General features: G+C 38.1%; 1 protein-coding gene and 1 non-coding gene across 8 annotated transcripts in view; one reads left to right on the top strand and one right to left on the bottom strand.

Annotated features, from left to right (window-relative positions):
• Positions 1–21,623, top strand: part of ASCC1 (activating signal cointegrator 1 complex subunit 1) — a 104,795-nt gene that overhangs the window by 11,995 nt on the left and 71,177 nt on the right. For all 7 annotated transcript variants that reach the window (XR_006345313.1, XR_006345312.1, XM_043925293.1 and 4 more), the window contains exon 5: positions 32–210. Coding sequence is in view for 5 of the 7 variants with exons in the window: in XM_043925293.1 (XP_043781228.1) it covers positions 32–210 (179 nt within the window). In the remaining 2 variants the exon portion in view is untranslated. The remainder of the gene's footprint in view (positions 1–31; positions 211–21,623) is intronic.
• Positions 9,212–9,318, bottom strand: LOC122709671. The gene has a single exon (XR_006345646.1). It is a non-coding gene; the product is annotated as a U6 spliceosomal RNA (small nuclear RNA).

Genomic DNA, 21,623 nt, shown 5'->3' with positions numbered 1-21,623 from the left:
GTTAAATCTTTTTTTCTTTTTTGCTTAATAGTAATCACTGGCCAGCATCGAAGTGGTGTAATTTCAGCCCGAACTCGGATTGATGTTCTTCTGCTCACTTTTAGAAGAAAGCAGCCCTTCACTCACTTCCTTGCCTTTTTCCTCAATGAAGCTGAAGTTCAGGAACGATTTCTGAAATTCCAGGAGGAAGTACTGGAGAAGTGCTCCATGGTAAGCAACAAATAGAACAAAATGAAAAGTTCTTCTACTTTTTTATACTTTTTCAAGTATAAGGAAGAGTACAAAAATGGCTTGTATTTCAAACAGTAGAAATATACAAATCTATTCTCCCACTGAAAAAGGGAATCTTTTCTGATGGTTTCTTTTAATTCTGAACTGAAAAAGGTATCTACAGATGTATCAGCACATAAGTTTCCATGTATTACAGAAATATCCTCTAAAGGATGACCCAAAAGGATCATCCTAATGTACCTACCATTCTGCACCGTGTGGGTATATTTTTATGCATTTTAACACATGTATAGATTTCTGTAGCCACTTAACCACAATCAGGATACAGAACAGCTGTACTCCCCCAAAAAACTCCCTCATGTTGTCTGTTAGAGTCACCTCTTCCTCACCTGAAACCTGGGCAATCACTGATCCCTTCTTGGTTACTATTAGCATTGTCTTTCCTGAGAATGTACTGTATGTGAGACTGTTTTTTTTTTTCCACTAAGTATAATGGCTGAGTTGTGTATTTCAGTAGTTTATCCTCTTTCATTAATTTGTTTCCAGTTTTTGGCAATTATAAGTAGAACTACTATAAACATTTGTGTACAGGTTTTTTTTTGTTTTTTTGTGTGTGTGTACAGGTTTTTATGTGAACATAGTTTTCATTTCTTTAAGTACTCAGGAGTGGGATTGCTGGGATATATGGTAGGTGTATTTTTAACTTCATAAGAAACTACCAAACTGTTTTTCAGAATACCTTTATTGCCTTACACTCCCATCAGCAGTATAAGAGAATTCCAGCTGTTCTGCATCCTTACCAGTATTTGGTGGTGTTGGCAGTTTCATTTTAGCCATTCTAATGAGTGTGTAATGATATCTTACGGTGGTTTTAATTTGCATTTCTTTAATGGCTAATGATGTTGAACATCTTTTTATTGTGTGTTTTTTAACCATTCTTATATCTGCTTTGGGGATGTGTTGACTTTTTTTTTTAAGATTTATATTTTTATTTATTTTTTTATTGTGGTGTGTCTTTGTTGGTCACGCAGGCTTTCTGTAGTTGAAGTGAGCAGGGGCTACCCTTTGTTGCAGTGTGTGAGCTTCTCATTGTAGTGGCTTCTCTTGCTGTGGAGCACAAGCTCCAGGCGTGTGGGCTTCAGTAGTTGCAGCGCATGGACTCAGTAGCTGTGGGATCTTCCTGGACCAGGCAAGGTGGGTTCTTAACCACTGGACCACAAGGGAGGCCCACGTTCACATCTTAATGCACAACTTAAAATTGTTTTCTTACTGCTGAGTTTTGAGGGTTCTTTTGTAAATGTTACACATGCAAGTTGTTTCAGGGATAGGTGATTTCCAAATATTTTTTCCCAGGCTGTAGTTTATCTCTTCATCCTCTTATCAGTGACTTTTATAGAGCAAAAGTTTTAAATTTTGATGAAGGCCTATTTATTAATTTTTCCTTTATGGGTTGAACTTTTTAATGGCTTTTTGCATAGCCCCAAGTCGCAAAGGTTTTCTCTTAGAATTTTTATGGTTTTGCTTTTTTACACTTAGATCTGTGATCTAGTTAATTTTTGTATTTGTTTAAGTTGTAAGGTTTAGGTCGAGGTTCATTTTTTTTGCATATGGGTGTCCATACTGTGTTTTCTCAATCTTGTAGTAAAGAGAGGAATAAAAGCGTGTGGATAAAATAGAATGGTGGTTAGTATTTTTTTTGGTTCTTGAAACAGATGGACCTACATCTGATTCTGGGTTCTTCAATCTGTATAGACTCGAACAAGTGAACCTCTCCAAATTTTTACAGCCTGCTTTGGAGAGTTGTAGGGAGGATTAAATGAGATAACATATAGTACTCAGCATGGTGCTGGATACATAAGAAATGTTTAATAAAAGGTAACTGCTATTCCTGATATTTTTATGACTGGTTAGGTTAAAAGTATTAGTATTACTTGGAGTATTCAGAGTAGATGAACACTCTATTTGATAGTTGTGGGCAAGGTCAGCAAAAATGATTTGGTGAGAATTTTTGTAAGATCCTTTCTTCTTTTCCCTTTCCTTTGTCCATCCTGTCCATATTGCTCAAGCTGGGTCTTTAGGTAGTAGGTAGAGTGAGATATAGGTATGCAGATATAGAAGTATTTGAATCCAAGTACTTTTGTGGGATGGGGGTGACAGTTGATCAACTTGATTATTTAAGATGATAAGAAGATACAGACTGGGCAAATGTGAGTAGACAGTACAGAACTGTATAATCTCAAAGTTTCTTACTTGGCATTTATGTGCTAGAACAAAGGTACATCTGTAAGTTCAGTACTCAAATACTATACATATGTGTGTATCCATGCATACATATATATGATTAGAAAGCCATCAGAATATTACTAATTGTCATTAGTCAACCACCAGAGTATCTTTTTTCCCCTTAAAATTTCATAGCAAGATGATCTCATTCTCAGTGGGAGTGGAGGGTAGGGTAGGAGAAGATCAGAAACACTGAACTTTCAGTATGGTTTGGATAAATTTTGTGGGGGTCGTGCTGGTAAGTTTTGGAATTGTTTTACCTTGTAAATACCACTTATTGAAGCTCAATGATGATTTATTTTTTGAAATATTACAAATACCTGATACGTGACAAGCAGATTGTAATAATTGGCATTTTTCTTTCTCTCGCTCTCTGTATACGTGTGAATGTTTCTCACTTTTCTTTTGTTTCCTGGCACGGGCTGAAAAGGAATAAATATTGGAATGATTACTTTAACTCAGCTGGAATGAGATTGGCCACTATGTGTATCATGCTGGCCTTCATCAGTCCCAAGTACTTCCTTCCTGCTCTCAGGGAGACTCCACACTGACATGTCTTCTTCCTGCTTTTAAATCAGATCTTGATAACAGCAGGGAAGTAAGAACAGCATAAAACAGTAAATAAGGAACCATTATCTACCTATTACATGGAAGAAAGTTTTACTGTATTTCATTCTAATGTTAGACCGATAAGCAAATGGGTATAAAACCATGCAGGCATTTTCCACTGGTACTCTGCTTTTATTTTTCCAACTGAGGAGAGTTCTTTTCTGGTAACTTTGAAGAATGTATACCTGTTCATTGAGATATCAGTTGTTTCCTGAAAGACCGTGTGGCTCTCAGTCTTATTTTGATTCCTCTGACACTTATCTGACATCTCTGATGAGAGTTTCTTCATCTCTAAAATAGGAGTGGTCTTAGCATTCTCTTCCTTATAAGAAAGATCTCTTGGTATAAAGTTGGCTCATACATTAAAAAAATTTACATATGTTTGTATTATATATATTTATTAAAATTGTTACACACACTGTTTTCTAATTACCTTTGTGGTTTTTTTTTTTTTTTGGCTGTACGTGGCTTTTGGTATCTCAGTTCCTTGACCAGGGATGGAACCAGGGCCATAGCAGTGAGAGTCCGGAATCCTAACCACTAGGCAACCAGGGACCTCCCTATCTTTTTGATTTAACAACATGTTTTGGGTCAATATATATAAATCTAATCGGTGCCTTTAGGTGCTGTAAAGATCCTAGTCTATGTATGTACCCTAACTTATTTCATCAATCCCCTGTGATGGACCACTAAAGAAAATTATTTCTATTAAATAATGCTATAATGAACATTTTTGTAAATACACCTTTGTGTTTTTGGCTCACAGTTTCTTTGGGGTACATTTTGGGATAAATTCTTAGAATTGGAATACATGGGTTAGGGGGATGTAAACTTAAAATTTTTTGATGGTTTTTTTCCATTTTATTTTAAAAATCAACTTTATAGAGTTACAACTTACAAAGAATATAATGCACATATAATATAAAGCATTATGCTTAAAATATAAAGCATATTTTAAGAATATGCTCTGAGTTTTGACAGACATAAGACATATACAGCTGTGCAACAACCATCAAAAACAAGATGTAGAACATTTCCATTAGCCCAAAAAGTTCCTTTGTATATCTTTGCAGCCACTTCCACTTCCTGCCAGTTCATCTGCTGATGATTCCAGCCAACCACTTATCTGCTGTTACTATTGGATTTCCCTTTGCTAGAGTTTCATGTAAATGGAATTATGCAGTATATAGTCTTTATGTTGTTGTTTGGTTGTGCCATGCAGCATGTGGGATCTTACTTCCCTGACCAGCGATCGAACCCATGCCCCCTGCAGTGAAAGCACGGAATCTTTACCTCTGGGAAGACCCCGGGATATAGTCTTTGTGACTTTTATTTTTTTTGTTCAGTGGAACATTTTTGAGCTTCATTCATGTTGTGTGTGTGTTACAGTAGTTCGTTTCTTTTTATTGTTAAGTATATTCCTTTGCATGAGTGTACCAAAATGTGTTTAGTTCAGCTCTTTGGGTGGTTTCTAGTGTATTATAAATGAACCTATTTTAATCATTTGTGTAGAAATCTTTATGTTAAGTATGTTTTTATTCCTCTTGGGCAGGTACTTAGGAGTATAATTGTTGGATCAAGTGCAGATACATGTTTAATTTTATAGAAAACTGTTAAAACTATTTCAGGTTGTGGTTGTGCCTCTTCCTACCACTAATGATGTATGAAGAGTTTAGGTTCAACATTTGGTGGTGTCTTATTTTTTAAATTGTTCATTGAAGTATAGTTGATTTACAGTGTTCTGTTAATTTCTGATATATAACAAAGTGATTCACTTACACATACATCATACACATATTCTTTCATATTCTTTTCCCTTATGGTGTATTATAGGATATTGAATACAGTTTCCTGTGTGATATAGTAGGACCTTGTTGTTTATCTATTTTATATATAGTTTGTATCTGTTAATCCCAAACTCCTGATTTCTCTCTCACTAATCCTTTTTACCCTTCGGTAATCATAAGTTTGAGTTCTATGTCTGTGAGTTTGTTTGTTTTGTAAATAAATTCATTAGTTTCATATTTTAGTTTCCACCTGTAAGTGATGTCATATGATATTTGTCTTTCTATTGGATATATGGCTAGGACCTTGAATAGAGTGTTGAGTAGAAGATGTGAGAGAGGACATTCTTTCCTTCGTGTCTGACTCTTTGCGACTCCATGAATCGTAGCACGCCAGGCCTCCCTGTCCATCACCAACTCCTGGAGTTTACTCAAACTCCTGTCCATTGAGTTGGTGATGCGATCCAGCCATCTCCTCCTCTGTTGTCCCCTTCTCCTCCTACCCCCAATCCCTCCCAGCATCAGGGTCTTTTCCAATGAGTCAGCTCTTCGCATGAGGTGGCCAAAGCATTGGAGTTTCAGCTTCAGCATCAGTCCTTCCAGTGAACGCCCAGGACTGATCTCTTTTAGGATGGACTGCTTGGATCTCCTTGCAGTCCAAGGGACTCTCAAGAGTCTTCTCCAACACCACAGTTCAAAAGCATCAATTCTTATGGCACTCAGCTTTCTTCACAGTCCAACTCTCACATCCATACATGACCACTGGAAAAACCATGGCCTTGACTAGATGGACCTTTGTTGGCAAAGTAATGTCTCTGCTTTTTTTACACTTGATCTTAGCCAAAAGGCCGAGAAGCGATGTCTCTGCTTTTTTAATATGCTATCTAGGTTGGTCATAACTTTCCTCCTAAGGAGTAAGCATCTTTTAATTTCATGGCTGCACTCACCATCTGCAGTGATTTTGGAGCCCAGAAAAATGAAGTCAGCCACTGTTTCCCCATCTTTTTGCCATGAAGTGATGGGACCAGATGCCACGATCTTAGTTTTTTGAATGTTGAGCTTTAAGCCAATTTCTTCCCTCTCCTCTTTCATTTTCTTCAAGACCTCTTCACTTTCTGCCATAAGGGTGGTGTCATCCACATATCTGAAGTTATTGATATTTCTCCCGGCAATCTTGATTCCAGCTTGTGCTTCTTCCAGCCCAGCGTTTCTCATGATGTACTCTGCATATAATTTAAATAAGCCAGGTGACAATATACAGCCTTGACGTACTCCTTTTCCTATTTGGAACCAGTCCATTGTTCCATGTCCAGTTCTAACTGTTGCTTCCTGACCTGCATACAGGATTCTCAAGAGGCAGGTCAGGTGGTCTGGTATTCCCATCTCTTGAAGAATTTTCCACACTTAACTGTGATCCACACAGTCAAAGGCTTTGGCATAGTCAATAAAGCAGAAATAGATGTCTTGCTGGAACTCTCTTGCTTTTTCGATGATCCAGCGGATGTTGGCAATTTGATCTCTGGTTCCTCTGCCTTTTATAAAACCAGCTTGAACATCTGGAAGGTCACGGTTCACGTACTGCTGAAGCCTGGCTTAGAGAATTTTGAGCATTACTTTACTAGTGTGTGAGATGAGTACAATTGTGTGGTAGTTTGAGCATTCTTTGGCATTGCCTTTCTTTGGGATTGGAATGAAAACTGACCTTTTCCAGTCCTGTGGCCACTGCTGAGTTTTCCAAATTTCCTGGCATATTGAGTGCAGCACTTTCACAGCATCATCTTTCAGGATTTGAAATAGCTCAACTGGAATTCCATCACCTCCACTAGCTTTGTTCATAGTGATGCTTTTTAAGGCCCACTTGACTTCACATTCCAGGATGTCTGGCTCTAGGTGAGCGATCACACAATCGTGATTATCTGGGTCGTGAAGATCTTTTTTGTACAGTCCTTCTGTATATTCTTGCCACCTCTTCTTAATATCTTCTGCTTCTGTTAGGTCCCTACCATTTCTGTCCTTTATTGAGGCCATCTTTGCATGAAATGTTCCCTTGGTATCTCTAATTTTCTTGAAGAGATCTCTAGTCTTTCCCATTCTGTTGTTTTCCTCTTTTTCTTTGCACTGATTGCTGAGGAAGACTTTTTTTTATCTTTCCTTGCTATTCTTTGGAACTCTGCATTCAAATGGGAATATTTTTCCTTTTCTCCTTTGCTTTTCACTTCTCTTCTTTTCACAGCTATTTGTAAGGCCTCCTCAGACAGCCATTTTGCCTTTTTGCATTTCTTTTCCATGAGAATGGTCTTGATCCCTGTCTCCTGTACAATGTCATGAACCTCCATCCATAGTTCATCAGGCACTCTTGTCTGTTCAGATCTAGTCCCTTAAATCTGTTTCTCACTTCCACTGTATAATCGTAAGGGATTTGATTTAACTCATATCTGAATGGTCTAGTGGCTTTCCCTACTTTCTTCAATTTCAGTCTGAATTTTGCAATAAGGAGTTTATGATCTGAGCCACAGTCAGCTCCAAGTCTTGTTTTTGCTGACTGTATAGAGCTGCTTCATCTTTGGCTGCAAATAATATAATCAATCTGATTTCTGTGTTGACCATCTGGTGATGTCCATGTGTAGAGTCTTCTCTTTGTTGTTGGAAGAGGGTGTTTGCTATGACCAGTGCGTTCTCTTGACAGAACTCTATTAGCCTTTGCCCTGCTTCATTCTGTACTCCAAGGCCAAATTTGCCTGTTACCCTAGATGTTTCTTGACTTCTTACTTTTGCATTCCAGTCCCCTATAATGGAAAGGACATCTTTTTTGTGTGTTAGTTCTAGAAGGTCTTGTAGGTCCTCATAGAACTGTTCAACTTCAGCTTTTTCAGCGTTACTGGTTGGGGCATAGGCTTGGATCACCATGATATTGAATGGTTTGCCTTGGAAATGAACAGAGATCATTCTGTCGTTTTTGAGATTGCATCCAAGTACTGCATTTCAGACTCTTTTGTTGACCGTGATGACTACTCCATTTCTTCTAAGGGATTCCTGCCCAGAGTAGTAGATATAATGGTCATCTGAATTAAATTCACCCATTCTAGTCCATTTTAGTTCGCTGATTCCTAGAATGTCGACGTTCACTCTTGCCATCTCCTGTTTGACCACTTCCAATTTGCCTTGATTCATGGACCTAACATTCCAGGTTCCTATGACTATTGCTCTTTACAGCATCGGGTCTTGCTTCTATCACCAGTCCCATCCACAACTGGGTATGGTTTTTGCTTTGGCTCTATCCCTTCATTCTTTCTGGAGTTATATCTCTACTGATCTCCAGTAGCATATTGGACACCTACCGACCTGGGGAGTTCCTCTTTCAGTATCCTATCATTTTGCCTTCTCATACTGTTCATGGGGTTCTCAAGGCAAGAATACTGAAGTGGTTTGCCATTCCCTTCTCCAGTGGACCACATTCTGTCAGACCTCTCCACCATGACCCGTCCATCTTGGGTGGCCCCACACGGCATGGCTTAGTTTCACTGAGTTAGACAAGGCTGTGGTCCGTGTGACCAGATTGGCCAGTTTTCTGTGATTATGGTTTCAGTGTGTCTGCTCTCTGATGCCCTCTCGCAACACCTACCGTCTTACTTGGGTTTCTCTTACCTTGGATGAGAGGTGTCTCCTCACGGCCACCCGTCCTGACCTTGGATGAGCCTCTCGGCCGCCCCTCCTGACCTTGGACGAGGGGTGTCTCCTCTCAGCCGCCCCTCCTGACCTTGGACAAAGGGGTGGCTCCTCATGGCCGCCCCTCCTGATCTTGGGCGAGGGGTGGCTCCTGTTGGCCCTCCTGCACCTGCAGTTCTCTATCCTAGGGGAACAGTACTCAGTCTTTCACTATTACTGTTATTATGTTTTTGACTACACCACAGAGCATGTGGGATCTTAGTTTTGTTGCAGTGAAAGGGCTGCATCTTCACTGCTGGATTGCCAGGGAAGTCCTCAGTCTTTTATTATTAAGTTTTACAGATGCTCTTTATCGGTTAAGGAAATTCCATTCTCTTCATAGTTTGCTGAGAGTTTAAAAAAAAAAATCACAACTGAGTATTAAACTTTGTTAACCTTTTTTAATATGAGATTTATGTATTTTCCTTCATAGTATAAATACACTTGATTACATTTATTAATTTTTTTCTGAAGTTTTAGTTGTGCAAATTTTTTTTTAATCTTTTTCTTTTTTCATTTATTTTTATTAGTTGGAGGCTAATTACTTTACAATATTGTAGTGGTTTTTGCCATACATTGACATGAATCAGCCATGGATTAAAAATATGGAACGCTTCACGAATTTGCGTGTCATCCTTGCGCAGGGGCCATGCTAATCTTCTCTGTATCGTTCCAATTTTAGTATATGTGCTGCCGAAGCGAGCACACATTTATTAATTTTTTTAATATTAAGCCAGTCTGGCTCTTTAGATAACCTCACTTATTTTTGATGTATTATAGTTTTTATATTTTCCTGGATTTGTGCTCACTTTAGCAACACTTATACTAAAACTGGATTTTGATGGATTTGATTTACGAGAGCTTAATTATTAAGGAGTTTTATATCTGTGTTCATAAGAGATACTGGTTTTAGTTTTTTTGTGATGTTTTCACCTGTATGTGTCAGCTTCAGGTGGGCAGCACAGTGATTGTTATATGTGTGTATATATGTGTATTCTTTTTCAGATTCTTTTCCATCATAGGTTGTTACAAGACATTGAATATAGTTAGTTCCCTATGCTATATAATAGGTCCTTGTGGTTTATTTATTTTATACATAATAGTGTGTATATGTTAATCCCAAACTCCTAAATTATCCCTAACTCTTACCTGCCACTCCTGCTGTACTTTCTGGTAAACAAATTTGTTTTTTGTGTCTGAGTCTATTTCTGTTTTGTAAATAAGTTCATTTATATCACTTTTTTAGTCTTCATCTGGTTTTGGTATTAGGGATAGTACTAACCATCTGATTAAAAACCAGATTGGTCAACTGAGTTAAGAAGTGTTCTCTTCTAACTTTCTGAATTCATGTAAGTTTGTATAGGTATTATTTTTCCTTAAATGTTTAAGAAAATTCATCATTGAAGCCATCTAGATATGTAGGTTTCTATTGTCTGACTCTGCGACCACATGGACTGTAGCACACCAGGCTTCCTTGTCCTTCACCATCTCCTGGAGTTTGCTCAAACTCATGATCTTAGTTCTTTGAATGTTGCATTTGAAGCCAACTTTTTCACTTTCCTCTTTCACCTTCATCAAGATGTTCTTTAGTTCCTCTTTGCTTTCTGCCATTAGAGTGGTGCATCTGCTTATCTGAGCTTGTTGATCTTGATTCCAGCTTGTGATTCATCTAGCCCAGCATTTCACATGATGTACTCTGCATATAAGTTAAATAAGCAGGGTGACAATATATAGCCTTGAAGTTCTTCTTTCCCAATTTTGAACCAGTCCGTTGTTCCCTGTCAGGTTCTAACTCTTGCTTCTTGTCCTGCATACAGATTTCTCAGGAAGCAAGTAAGGTGATCTGGTATTCCCTTCTTTTTAAGAATTTTCCACAGGTTGTTGTGATCCACAGTCAAAGACTTTAGTGTAGTCAACAAAGCAGAAGTAGATGGTTTTCTGGAATTCCCTTGATTTTCTTGTGATCCAACGAATGTTAGCAGTTTGATCTCTGGTTCCTCCTTCTTTTCCAAATCCAGTTTGTATGTTTAGAGGTTCTCGGTTCACATACTGCTGAAGCTGAGCTTGAAGAATTTTGAGCATTACTTTGCTAACATGTGAGATGAGTGCAATTGTGCAGTAGTTTGAACATTCTTTGGCATTGCCTTTCTTTGGAATTTGATTGAAAACAGACTTTTTCCAGTCCTGTGGCCACTGCTGAGTTTTCCAAATTTGATGACATATTGAATGCATTGAGTACAAAAAAGATCTTCACGACCCAGATAATCACAATGGTGTGATCACTCACCTAGAGCCAGACATCCTGGAATGTGAAGTCAAGTGGGCCTTAAGAAGCATCACTACGAACAAAGCTAGTAGAGGTGATGGAATTCCAGTTGAGCTATTTCAGATTGTAAAAGATGATGCTGTGAAAGTGCTGCACTCAATATGCCAGGAAATTTGAAAACTCAGCGGTGGCCACAGGACTGGAAAAGGTCAGTTTTCATTCCAATCCCAAAGAAAGGCAATGCCAAAGAATGCTCAAACTACCGCACAATTGCACTCATCTCACACACTAGCAAAGTAATGCTCAAAATTCTCCAAGCCAGGCTTTAGTAATACGTGAACCGTAAACTTCGAGATGTTCAAGCTGGTTTTATAAAAGGCAGAGGAACCAGAGATCAAATTGCCAACATCTGCTGGAAAAAGCAAGAGAGTTCCAGCAAGACATCTATTTCTGCTTTATTGACTATGCCAAAGCCTTTGACTGTGTGGATCACAGTTAAGTGTGGAAAATTCTTCAAGAGATGGGAATACCAGACCACCTGACCTGCCTCTTGAGAATCCTATATGCAGGTCAGGAAGCAACAGTCAGAACTGGACATGGAACAACGGACTGGTTCCAAATAGGAAAAGGAGTACGTCAAGGCTGTATATTGTCACCTGGCTTATTTAACTTATATGCATAGTACATCACGAGAAATGCTGGGCTAGAGGAAGCACTGGCTGGAATCAAGATTGCCGGGAGAAATATCAGTAACCTCAGATATGCAAATGACACCACCTTTATGGCAGAAAGTGAAGAAGAACTAAAGAGCCTCTTGATTTAGAAAGATGGTAATGATAACCCTATATGCAAAACAGAAAAAGAGACATAGAAGTACAGAACAGACTTTTGAACTCTATGGGAGAAGGTGAGGGTGGGATGTTTCAAAAGAACAGCATGTATATTATCTATGGTGAAACAGATCACCAGCCCTGGTGGGATGCATGAGACAAGTGCTCGGGCCTGGTGCACTGGGAAGACCCAGAGGAATTGGGTGGAGAGGGAGGTGGGAGGGGGGATCAGGATGGGGAATACGTGTAAATCTATGGCTGATTCATATCAACGTATGACAAAACCCACTGAAATGTTGTGAAGTAATTAGCCTCCAACTAATAAAAAAAAAAAATGGTTGACAAAAGAAAAATAAAAAAAATAAAGAGCCTCTTGATGAAAGTGAAAGAAGAGAGGGAAGAAGTTGGCTTAAAGCTCAACATTCAGAAAACTAAGATCATGGCATCCGGTCCCATCACTTCATGGCAAATAGATGGGGAAACAGTGGAAACAGTGGCTGACTTTATTTTTCTGGGCTCCAAAATCACTGCAGATGGTGAGTGCAGCCATGAAATTAAAAGACGCTTACTCCTTGGAAGGAAAGTTATGACCAACCTAGACAACATATTAAAAAGCAGAGACATTACTTTGTCCACAAAGGTCTATCTAGTCAGGGCTGTGGTTTTTCCAGTGGTCATGTATGGATGTGAGAGTTGGACTATAAAGAAAGCTGAACGCCGAAGAATTGATGCTTTTGAACTGTGGTGTTGGAGAAGACTCTAGAGAGTCCCTTGGACTGCAAGGAGATCCAACCAGTCCATCCTAAAGGAGATCAGTCCTGGGTGTTCATTAGTAAGACTGATGCTGAGGCTGAAACTCCAATACTTTGGCCACCTGATGCGAAGAGCTGACTCATTGGAAAAGACCCTGATGCTGGGAAAGATTGAGGGCAGGAGGAGAAAGGGACAACAGAGGATGAGATGGTTGGATGGCATCACCGACTCAATGGACATGGGTTTGGGTGGACTCCGGGAGTTGGTGCTGGACAGGGAGGCCTGGCGTGCTGCGGTTCATGGGATCGCAAAGAGTTGGACACTGCTGAGCGACTGAACTGAACTGAACTGAATGCATTACTTTAACAGCATCATCTTTTAGGATTTGAAGTAGCTTGGATGGAATTTCATCACTTCCACTAACTTTGTTTATAGTACTGCTTCCTAAGACCCACTTGACTTCATATTCCAGGATGTCTGGCTCTAGGTGAGTGACCACACCATTGTGGTTATCTCAGTCATTAAGACCTTTTTGGTATAGTTCTTCTGTGTATTCTTGCCAACTCTTCTTAATCCCTTCTGCTCCTGTTAGATCCTTGCCATTTTTGTCCTTTATCTTGCCCATCTTTGCATGAAATGTTTGATTGGTATCTCTGATTTTCTTGAAGAGATCTCTAGTCTTTCCCATTCTGTTGTTTTCCTCTATTTCTTTGCATTGTTCACTTAAGAAGACTTGTCTCTCCTGGCTGTTCACTGGAACTCTGTGTTCGGTTAGGTATATCTTTTGTTTCTCCTTTGCCTTTCACTTCTTTTTTTTTCTCAGCTGTGTCTGGTGCTGAAAGTAAAGTCTGATGCTATAAAGAGCAATATTGGATAGGAACCTGGAATGTTAAGTCCATGAATCAAGGTAAATTGGAGGTGGTCAAGCAGTAGATAGCAAGAGTGAACATTGACATTTTAGGAATCAGTGGACTGAAATGGACAGGAATGGGTGAATTTTGTTCAGATAACCATTATATCTCCTACTGTGGGCAAGAAATCCCTTAGAAGAAATAGAGTAGCCCTTATAGTCAGTGAAAGAGTCTGAAATGCAGAACGTGGGTGCAATCCCAAAAACAACAAAATGATCTTGGTTTGTTTCCAAGGCAAACTATTCAACATCAGAGTAATCCAAGTCTAGGCCCTAGCCACTAATGCTGAAGAAGATGAAGTGGAACAGCTCTGTGAAAATCTACAAGACCTTGTAGAACTAACACCAAAAAGACATGTCTTTTCACTGGAGGGTATTGGAATGCAAAAATTGGAAGTCAAGAGATACCTGGAGTAACAGGCAAGTTTGGCCTTGGACTACAAAATGAAGCAGGGTAAAGGTTAACAGTTTTGCCAAGAAAACATACTGCATAGCAAATATCCTCTTCCAACAACACAAGAGATAACTCTACACATGGACATCACCAGGTTGATTATATTCTTTGCAGCCGAAGATGGATAACCTCTATATACTCAGCAAAAACAAGACCTGGAGCTGACTGTGTCTCAGATCATCAGCTCCTTATTGCAGAATTCAGGCTTAAATTGAAGAAAGTAGGGAAAACCACTCGGCCATTCAGGTATGACCTAAATCAAATCCCTTATGATTATACAGTGGAGGTGATGAATAGATTCAAGGGATTTGATCTGGTAGACAGTGTCTGGAGAACGATGAATGGAGGTTCATAACATTGTAAGCTTCTGAAAAGGTTTTAAATTATGAATTAAATTTATTTAGTCGAGTTAGAACTATCCAGATTATCTACTTTTTGAGTATGTTTTTGTAATTTGTGTCTTTGAGAGAATTTGTTAGTTTCATCTACAGTTTTTGAATTTCATTAGATGGAAGTGTTCATAATATTTTATTATTATTCATGTCTGTCGCCCTGAAGTGATGTTCCCTCTTTTCTTGCTGATACTGGTAATTTGTGTCTAGTCTTTTATTCCTGATCTCTCTGGCAAGAGGTTTATCAATTGTATTGATCTTATAACAAGAACAACAAAAAGCTTTTGGTTCCATTGATTATTCTCTGTTGTTTGTCCATTTTCTGTTTCATTGACTTCTGTTTTTATCTGTATTGTTACATTTCTTAAGCATAACTTTGGATTTAATTTGCTCTTTTTTTTGGTTGCTTAATGTAGTAACTTAAATTACTGATTTGAGACTTTTCTTAGTATTTTAGTGTTTTAAAAGTATTTTAAGTAAACATTTTTGAGATAATTGTCAACTCATTTGCAGTTATAAGTCTTGTGATTTATTTCATCCATGTTATTTAGAAGTATGTTGTTTAGTTTTCTACTTTTTTTTTTTGTTATTATTACAGATATCTCTGTTACTGACTTACAGTTCGATTCTGTTTGTCAAATAACATTCTGTATGATATCAGTTCTTTTAAATGCATTTGTACCTGTTTTCTGTTACAGAATATTATCTATCTTGGTAAATGTTCTATGTGCATTTAAAAGGATGTGTATTCTGATGTTTTTTAATTGATCCATAAAACTATAAATATACCATCTAGTTGTTAGTGATCATTGTCTTGTATATCCATATTGATTTTCTGTCTCCTTGTTCTGTTAATTACTGAGAGAGGACTGTTGAAATCTCCAACAGTAATTGTAGATTCATCTATTCCTCCTTTCAGTTGTGACAGTTTTTTCATATCTTCTTGGCAGATCAGTTCGTTTATAATTAGGGAGTGTCCCTCTTTATCCCTGACAATATTCCTTATTCTGAGATCTGCTTTTTTAGATATTAATATAGCCATTCCAGCTTGCTTTGATTTGTATTTTTCATTGTATATATTTTTTTATTCTTTTATTTATTATATTTAAATTAATTGATTTGTTTTTGACTGTGCTGGGTCTTCGTTGATGGTTTCAGACTTTCTCTAGTTGCAGCAAGCGGAGGCTAGTCTCTGTTGCCATGCCCAGGCTTCTCATTGTGGTAGCTGCTCTTCTTGCGGAGCATGGTCTCTGGAGTGCTTGGGCTTCAGTAGTTGTGTTATGTGGGTTTAGTTGTGGTACACAGGCTTAGTTGCCCCATGGCATGTGGGATCTTAGTTCCTAGGCCAGGAATTGAACCCATGTCCCCTGCATTGTCAGGCAGATTCTTAACCACTGAACCTCGAGAAAGTCCCTAAGTAGATTTCTTAAAGATAGCATATAATTGATTTTTTTAAAAACCTGGTCTGTCATCTCTTCCTTTTAAGTGGAATGACTAGATTGTTTACTTTTAATGTAGTTGTAGACATAGGTGGGTTTAAGTCTACCATTTTGTGATTTTTTTTTTGTCTTATCTTTCCTTTGTTCATTTTTTCCTACCATTTTTTAGATTGAGGGTTTTTAAAACTTTCGTTTTCTTGACACTGTTGGCTTATTAGCTACAACCATTTTATTTTTTAGTAAATGTTCATAGGTTTACAATATTTATTTAATTCATCACCTTCAAATAATATTACACCACTTAACGTATAATTTAAGAACCTCACAATATGTCATCTTTTTCCTCCCTTCTGTCCTTTGTCTAATTATCATTAATCTTGCTTCTATTTATAAACAATTTTCTGTAAGATTTCTTATAATTTGCTGGTCCTGGATACACTTTCAGTTTTTTTTTTTGTATGAGATTCGTCTTCTTTTTTGAAAGGTAATTTTTACTGGTTATAGGATTCTTTTTCTTTTGGAATATTTTTTAAAAATTATTTATTTATTTACTTTTGATTGGAATGGGTCTTGGATGCTGTATCCTTCTTCTCATCAGCATTTTCCTCAGGCTTAGCATCCACTGGTGATTCTTACCTGATGTTTACCATGTTGCTTGCAAAATGATTCTAGCATTTGGTCTACATTTAGGATTCGATTTTCTGCATTCATTTGTAAGCAGGGGACCTTTCTTCTCACCTTACTTTTAAATTTATTTGTTATGGGTGTGATTTCGTAAATTTTATTTTCCAAGGGCTTATAATTTACTGTTGTGCTTAATTATTTTGATACTTAAATTGTCTCAGATTTATCTCGGGGGTCCTCTGAAGCCTTTTCTGGGGATGCATTTTCTTTGCCCTGTATTTGTACTTTTGTTCCATTTCTCCCATATATATATATACATGTTTGCTTTAAAATATCTTAATTTCTCTTAAGGTCTCACCCTGTGCCTCCCCTCAGCGCTTTAGTTAGTCTGTTGCATTCTCCTGCCTGTAATCTCTTGTCCCCAGTAACCAAAAGATCTGCCATCTCTTGTAGTTCCTTTTCTCCCTCTGCAGGCAAGTAACACTTCTTACAGTGGCCTCCAACCTGGTAGCCAGACTATGCTTCTGTCCCCAACAGCACTGCGAGTTAGGCAAGACAGAAACCAGTTCCTCAGGCAGCCTCCTAATAAGCCAGAACGTTGCAAACCACTTTCACTCTTCCTTCTCCCCTGTTGGAGAGGCAGAAACTGGGTGGCTTCCTTCTGATCTGTTGTGATGTCCTAGGGCAGAGTGTAGGGCAAGGGATAGATAGAAAACATGAGGGTTCCTGCCATTTTGAGTGCAGTTTTCCTTTGGTTAGGCATTTGTTTGGTAATTGCAGGTTCTTAACTCATTTCTAGCATTCTCTCAAAGCTACTTTTGTCCATATGTTGTTTATTTAGTGTTTCTGTCTGGGAACGAGAGCTTGATTCTTCTTGTGTGATTGCCCCCTCTTCCCAGTCCCTAACAATCACTAATCTACTTTCTGTCTCTATGAATTTGCCTATTCTGAATATTTGATAGAAATGGACTCATACAGTATGTGGCCTTTTGTCTCTGGACATCTTTCATTTATAATGTATTTAAGATTTATCCATGTTTTATCATGTAGTGCTACTTCATTTCTTCTAATGGCCAAGTAATATTCCATTGTATGGCTATACCACATTTCGTTTATGCCTTCATCACTTGGTGATTATTTTGAGTTGTTTCTGCTTTGGGCTTTTATAAATAATGCTGCTATTCATACATGTTTTCTTGTAATAATTTGTAATATCGTAAACAAGGCTGGGTTTACCATTATCTTTATTCATTTAATTGATCTGATAAAAAAAAGATAGCTCTTGCATTATGCTAGACAGTGTTCTCAGTGCCTGCTTTTCTTATTTTGTGTCATCGTCAGTGTATCCCTTTAAGTTAGATATTGCTTTTCCATTTTACTTATTAAGAAACTGAAGTTTAGAGATAATTTTCTCAAGGTGCCACAGCTAGTAGGTCCATCATGCTAAGCAGGATAGATGATGCAAAGTTGTGTAGGTCCTAGTAATGGCTGCAGTTTATACAGTCCAATAGAACAGATAGATGAAATTAGTTCTTGGAGTCACTGTGGAAAAATATTTGAATGGGGAAAAAAAAAAAAAACCTGTTTAGGGGCTTTCCTGGTGATCCAGTGGTTAAGACTGTGCTCCCAATGCAAGAGGCACAGGTTCAACCCCTGGTTGGGAGACTAGGATCTCACATGCTGCACGTCATGGCTAAAAACAAAACCTTAACCACAAAGACTCCGAAAACTGTTTAAATTGAAGATCTTTTGCTCATCTGTAACCACTTGCATCCGTCTTTCAGCAAGATTTTCCTTGGGTCCAACCTTGACTGGAGTTGGGTGGTAATTTGCACAGCATGGGCTTCCCCGGTGGCTCCTACGGTAAAGAATCTGCCCCCAGTGCAGGAGAACTGGGTTTGATCCCTGGGTCGGGAAGATCCCCTGGAGAAGGGAATGGCTACTCACTCCAGTATTCTTGCCTGGTGAATTCATTCCATGGACAGAGGAGCTTGGTGGACTATAGTCCATGAGTTCACAAAGAGTCGGACATGACTGAGCAACCGACTCGTTCACTGAGCATTCAAAAAAGCTCCACAGAGTCTTCCCAGTTGTGCTTGGGTTTTTCAACTCCAAATCATATTCTGTTCCCTAGTAGTTAAAAAAAAGTTATCATGTGGATCAGACGTTAAAAAGAAGGACTTCTGTTCATATCCATCTTCACTCCTGAATCGGGACTGAAGGAGGTGAGATTCTTTATCTTTTAAAAATTCATTGATATTATCAATTTTTTTCTTTCTTTGAGAAGGGGGATTTATCCTTCTTTGTAGCTGTGCCAAGTATGTGAAGTTCTTTTGGGATCTCTGAGGTGAAATAGGAATATAGGTAATATTGAAAAAGGAATTTATTAGTTTACATTTAAATCTTGCTCTACTATATTAGGTTTCTACTGCTATGTAATAAATCACCACAGTCTTAGCAGTTTAAAACCACACCCATTTATCATCTCACAATATTGTAGTAGTTTTGTAGATCAGAAGACCTGGTGGACTCTATGGCATTCTCTGCATAGAGTCTCACAAGGCCAAAATCAAGGTATTGGCCAGACTGATCTCTTATCTGGAGGCCCTGGAGGAGAATCCACTTCCAAGTTCATTCACATTGTTGGCTGATTTCAGTTCCTTGGTGGCTGTAGGTCTGAAGTCCTTGTTTCCTTGACATGTGGCTGTTCTCGTTTCTGTCATGTCCTTTTTGTGCTTCATATCTCTGACTTGTGCCACCAGCCAGAGAATACTCTGCTTTATAAAGAGCTCATGTGTATAGATCAGACTTACTGGGATAATCTGCCTATATTAAGGTCAGCTGTGCCATATAATATAGTATAATCAGTGATATCACATTCATAGGTTCTATCCACAGTCAAAGGGGATTCTACGAGGTTAAGGGTCTTTGAAGGTCATTCTTAAAATTCTGCCTATCATAGCTATTCATGTTCATTTTAAAAACATTGTGGTAAAGGTCATATTTTTGATTCAGCAGACGACTTTTCTACTCCCAGGTTTCATCCTTCCCTTCCCTCACCCTTCCTAGAATTCTTTTCTCCCTTAAAATAATGGGCCCCTTTTCTTTCTTTATTTGATAGTATGCTTGTCCTTAATCTCACCCTTGACTCTCTTAAGGAAACCCTGTATTTACCTTTTAGAATAATGTTTCCTGAAATCATTTTCTTTTCTGCTGATCAATTATGTAAGAAATGTTGTTTGACTACAGACATTATCACCGTCATCCTTGTGCTTCAGCTCCCTAAGCCTGAGTATTTAATGCAGGATTTAGCTACTCACAGACATCAGCAAGGTATTTTCATCTGTGTGATCTGCAGATAAACTGCACTTTTTCACTGTTTCCTATCTTGCATTAAGATTCAAAGATGTCTCGTTGTCCGCAAGTTCAAGAAGCATAATGTATTAAAACCCTGTATATCTCTCAATCTATCTATAGCTAGTAATGCTGTTATAATTCCATTTTATCTCACAGCAGGGTCTAGTAGAAAGCACATCAGTAATGAAAAATAATAATTCAAAACTGTGTTCAGTGGAGCATTCTGAAAGCTTACAGATCTGTCTGAAGCAACAGGGGACTTTTTTCAGCTGCCTGGAGAATCTGAATAGGTTATAGACCAGAAACTACATCATTCCGCTCATATTGTAGTCTGAAGGCTGACACTGGGCAGAAATGGCTGTTGGATCTGGGGTTCATCTCCTCTCCCCAAGTTAGGATCATTTTTTTCCATTTAGTATTATTCACTGAAGAAGAAAATTTATATATAAAAGCTTTAGTGTATAATTTAGGATTTTTCATGTGGAAAGGGAGCTGCAGGATTTATAATTATCTTGTGAACTAATTTAGAATGAAGACAGATAACAGACATACCTTAGAGATATTGCAGGTTTGGTTCCAGACAACTGCAATAAAGTGAATATTATAATAAAGTGAGTCACATGCATTTTTTGGTTTCCCAGTTTTGTGTCTAAAAGCATATATATCTTGATTAAAAATAATGTTTGAAAAACGGTGCCAATAGTCTTGCTCCACTCAGAGTTGCTACAAAACCTCAATTTGTAAAAAACATATCTGTGAAGCACAGTAAAGCGAAGCACAATTAAACAGGGTGTGCCTGTGGTTGTCTTTGATTGTAATAAAAGTTGTGAACTCCTGAGGTCTTTTGTTAGATGGGAAAGTCAGAAAAGGAGATGTTATAATAACAAGATTCATATAGTGCACCATTTGGATGGAGATGGTGGTTGTGTTTATCTTTTATTCATTCATTAACTACTTTTTAAACATCTATTATTGGTCAGACTATATATTTTGTACATATTTTGTACGAACAATGGACTTTACCTTGGATCTTTACCTTTACTTGAATATGGATCCCATATTCTAGTGGGGGGAAATAGTGTTCTTACAGAAGGAGTTCCAGTACTGAGAGTTAAGTGCTATTAGAGGGAAGAACAGTGGGTGCCCAGAGGAGAGATTCCCCAGTGTTTGGAAAAGGCTTAATAAGGGAGGCCACACTTGAACAGTCTTGAAGGAAGACTTTTGCTCTTGTAATAATATTACAGGTTACCATGTAGGAGATGAGGGTCTAACCTGAACAGGAGGTTTACCATTAACTCACCACTAATGTGTAAGTGATCATTGTCTTTGGGAATAAATGTAGGTTGGTGGGTGGGTTGCCAGCTGGTACTTAACAAGTAACTTATGGAGGAACTAGTTAAGCTTTTAGAAAAGTAGGTTTGAGTACTCATTGTGCTTATCAACTTAAGAGAGATGTATACTTTAGTGAAGGGGAGATATCTTTGCTCCTTTTTAATGGGTAAAGATATTTAAACAATAAGTGAGAACATTCATTTTTTCTGGTCACTGTAAAAGCTGATCCTTGAATATTTGCTTTTTGTTTTTAAGAGCCTCTCTTCTTTCCTGTAATTATGTCTGAATAGAATTGATAAGATAGAAGAGTCAAAACCCTGTTTTCTAAGCTTATTCAACATAACAGCATAACATATAGAGACTCTCAAATCAAAATCAGCTTTTGTGAACATTCTTAAAGAATAGATATGACTCAGCAGAGCCTGATTAGCTCTTGGCCGTACTTTAGAAGGAAGAGTAAAGATGGCATTTATTTAGAGTGTTGCAGAGTCACATAAAAAGCAAGAAGGGGTAAAACCTGTACTTAATACATACTACTGTGTTCCAGAGGCTTTAGCACAACCCTTGTTGTCTGTTTTAGAGATGATGAAATTGAGTTTCAGAGCAATGACTAACTCACCTCAGGTAATATTGATAAGTGGCAGAAATAGAATT

This window comes from Cervus elaphus, chromosome 15 (genome assembly GCF_910594005.1).
Source record: "Cervus elaphus chromosome 15, mCerEla1.1, whole genome shotgun sequence".
Lineage (NCBI taxonomy): Eukaryota > Metazoa > Chordata > Mammalia > Artiodactyla > Cervidae > Cervus > Cervus elaphus.
The sequence above is the reverse complement of the archived record's forward strand: the minus strand, read 5'-3'. Positions and strand labels throughout refer to the sequence as shown.